At 34.5% G+C, this 2,500-nt stretch overlaps 1 protein-coding gene across 1 annotated transcript in view; it reads left to right on the plus strand.

Moving 5' to 3' along the window:
• The window catches only part of LOC125032299 (ubiquitin conjugation factor E4 B-like), a 27,644-nt gene that overhangs the window by 4,558 nt on the left and 20,586 nt on the right, over positions 1-2,500 (plus strand). The window contains exons 4-8 of the mRNA XM_047623393.1: positions 1-37; positions 259-366; positions 538-685; positions 861-985; positions 1,919-2,000. The exon at positions 1-37 is cut by the window's left edge and continues 55 nt beyond it. Of these exons, the coding sequence (XP_047479349.1) occupies positions 1-37; positions 259-366; positions 538-685; positions 861-985; positions 1,919-2,000 (500 nt within the window). The remainder of the gene's footprint in view (positions 38-258; positions 367-537; positions 686-860; positions 986-1,918; positions 2,001-2,500) is intronic.

Consider the following 2,500-nt stretch of genomic DNA (forward strand, 5'->3'; position numbering starts at 1 on the left):
TAGTCCTCATTACCGTAGTGACAACAAGAGACACAGGGTAAGTGCTGTATGTTTCTTTTCATTTTTCTTTCTTTTCCATTATCTTGGTCTTTCAGGTTATTATTTTTTTATGTATGTAACCTTCACATTTGTTTGAGTAAAGGTCTGATTTATTAATTTAACTATGAAATTACATGCTATAATTTCAAAGCATTTCCCAGGAATTATTTATATGATTTTAAAAATTGTGTGGCTTTAATTGTACTTCCATCCAAACAGAGTGTGAGCACCACAGAAGTAACCGAAGAACTTGTGTGGGCAACTCTGTCCAATCTTCTCCAGGCCACCTGGCAAGGAGTAGAAAATGCATGTCCACTTACAGTTCAGGTAAAGCATTTTGGAACACAGAAGTTCAGAGTTTTGTACATATTTTGAAAAAATCTGTTATAGTTTAGATTATAGAAAACTACATAATATGATAGTTGTTTGTGATCTTTAATAAAAATAATAGAATTTATAATACATTGTATCCATTATCTAAATTTACTCCTCTTGCAGATTACACCAGGTTCAAAACAACCTGAAGTTACATCACAGGTGTTGATGGATGTTACACTCAGACTGTGTTCTGGTGAATTACCAGAGGGTCTTATTGATAGCAACAACTGTTCATCTAACTCTCCAGAGCTCAGTGCCTCTCCTACAGGTAAGAAATGGTATATGGCATATGAGGTTGATGTGTCCAAAGAACGGGAGTTCTAAATGTGAGACAGAAATTATTTTTGTATTTTATAGGTATAGTCTCTTAATTTCTTTTATCATTTCTTGCTTACTCTAAAATTTGTCTTGAGAGAATCTTGACCATGTTCTTTGTTTTACAGGTAGTAGTAGTAGTTCAGATGTTAGTGCGCTTACAAAACCATTACAGTGTCCTGAAGCTACCGCCCTCACCTACCTCCTACAAACTTACTCTCGAGTAAACAATGAAGAAAAAATTCATCCAAAGGTAAGTCTTTATGTATATCATGTGTGAATGTGATTGGATTGTGTGTGTGTGTGATTTTGAGTGAGACCATGTGTGTAATTATGATTGTAATTGTGCATGTATAGGTTTAATCATGATGTTTATTTGATTATAATTGTAATTGTGGGAGTGTGATTTTGATTGTCATTGTGTGTCTCATTATGATATTGACTTGTGTGTGATATGATTGTGATTAACTTTTTATGTAATTTTCCATTGTGATTATGTGTTAATTTGATTTTGATTTTAATTTTGTATGTGATCTTGATTTTGGTTTCATGCGAGTGTGATTTTGAATTGTGTAAGCATGAATTTGATTGCTTTTTTGTGTGATGTTTAATGTTATTGTATGTAACTGTGATTTTGATTGTTTCTTATTGTGTGTTTATGTAATTTTATTTGTGACCATATGTATGATTTTGATTGTCACTGAGGGTGGATTTTATAGTAGCTCTAAGGACTCTGCATGCACGTGTATGTGTGTGCACATGTGACCCTAGCTGTGCCATCAATTACTTGGTAAAGCATGGGCTGAGCTGTGCATACTATACATGTGTTCACTTGCTTGGCCCTGAATATGGTTAGCAAAGAGATTCACTTCTCAAATTCCCCTCTCCTCTTTTTTTTTTTTTTTTTTTTCTTACATGTTTGATTGCTTCTTTTCCAATAAACATTATGTATGTTGCATCCAAAAGTAAAGAGAGTATTGTAGATTTAGATGTATGCAGCTAACTTTGTGCGAAGCTGTCACGTGGCTCAGTATGGGTCGAGGAAATCCTGTCACGAGTGGCGTGATTCTGATTGTGTATGATATTTGGATTGTGTTTGTGTGTACAATATCCTTATGAGAGATTCTTCTTCTTTCTCAGTAGGCATTTGATGTAGTGTGTTCATGATTTGTTTCAACATTTTCAGAGAAGCAGCTCTCCACCATTGTCAACCTTACTGCAAGATGTTCGTCAGCAGTGTGTTGCACACATTGCATTGCTTCTCTCAGGTATGTTAGAATTAGATAAGGGTAGCTGAACTTCTTATATCTTTATCACACAACACCAGCTTCACAATAAGATACCTTTATTGATACCAAAATTGGTTAGTTAATTAAAGTGGCCTATTTTGTATCATTTTCTTTTATTGATCATCTATAATTGTATATTTAGGAATACACTAATATGAATCTCATTTCAGTGGGAAGAGGAAGAGGTAGGAAAGCTAGATATATATTCATAGGATTGTGTAAAGAGGTTAACAGGCTAGGGGCAAATTCTTATGTTGTATTGATATTATCTAGTCTGTATATAAACTTATTGAAGGGTTTAAAGGTATGAGGAGTAATAGCATTTTATATTTTTTATATCGGTTTTAACCTCTTATAATCGGGCATGCCTAAAGATGCCTTCAAAAACCAACTCATCATGATGGGTATGGCTATAAGCATCATGACTCGCTCAGGTGAGTCAAGCGGGAAGTGCCATTGTACACAGTGAACCCCTTCAG

This window comes from Penaeus chinensis, chromosome 14 (genome assembly GCF_019202785.1).
Source record: "Penaeus chinensis breed Huanghai No. 1 chromosome 14, ASM1920278v2, whole genome shotgun sequence".
Lineage (NCBI taxonomy): Eukaryota > Metazoa > Arthropoda > Malacostraca > Decapoda > Penaeidae > Penaeus > Penaeus chinensis.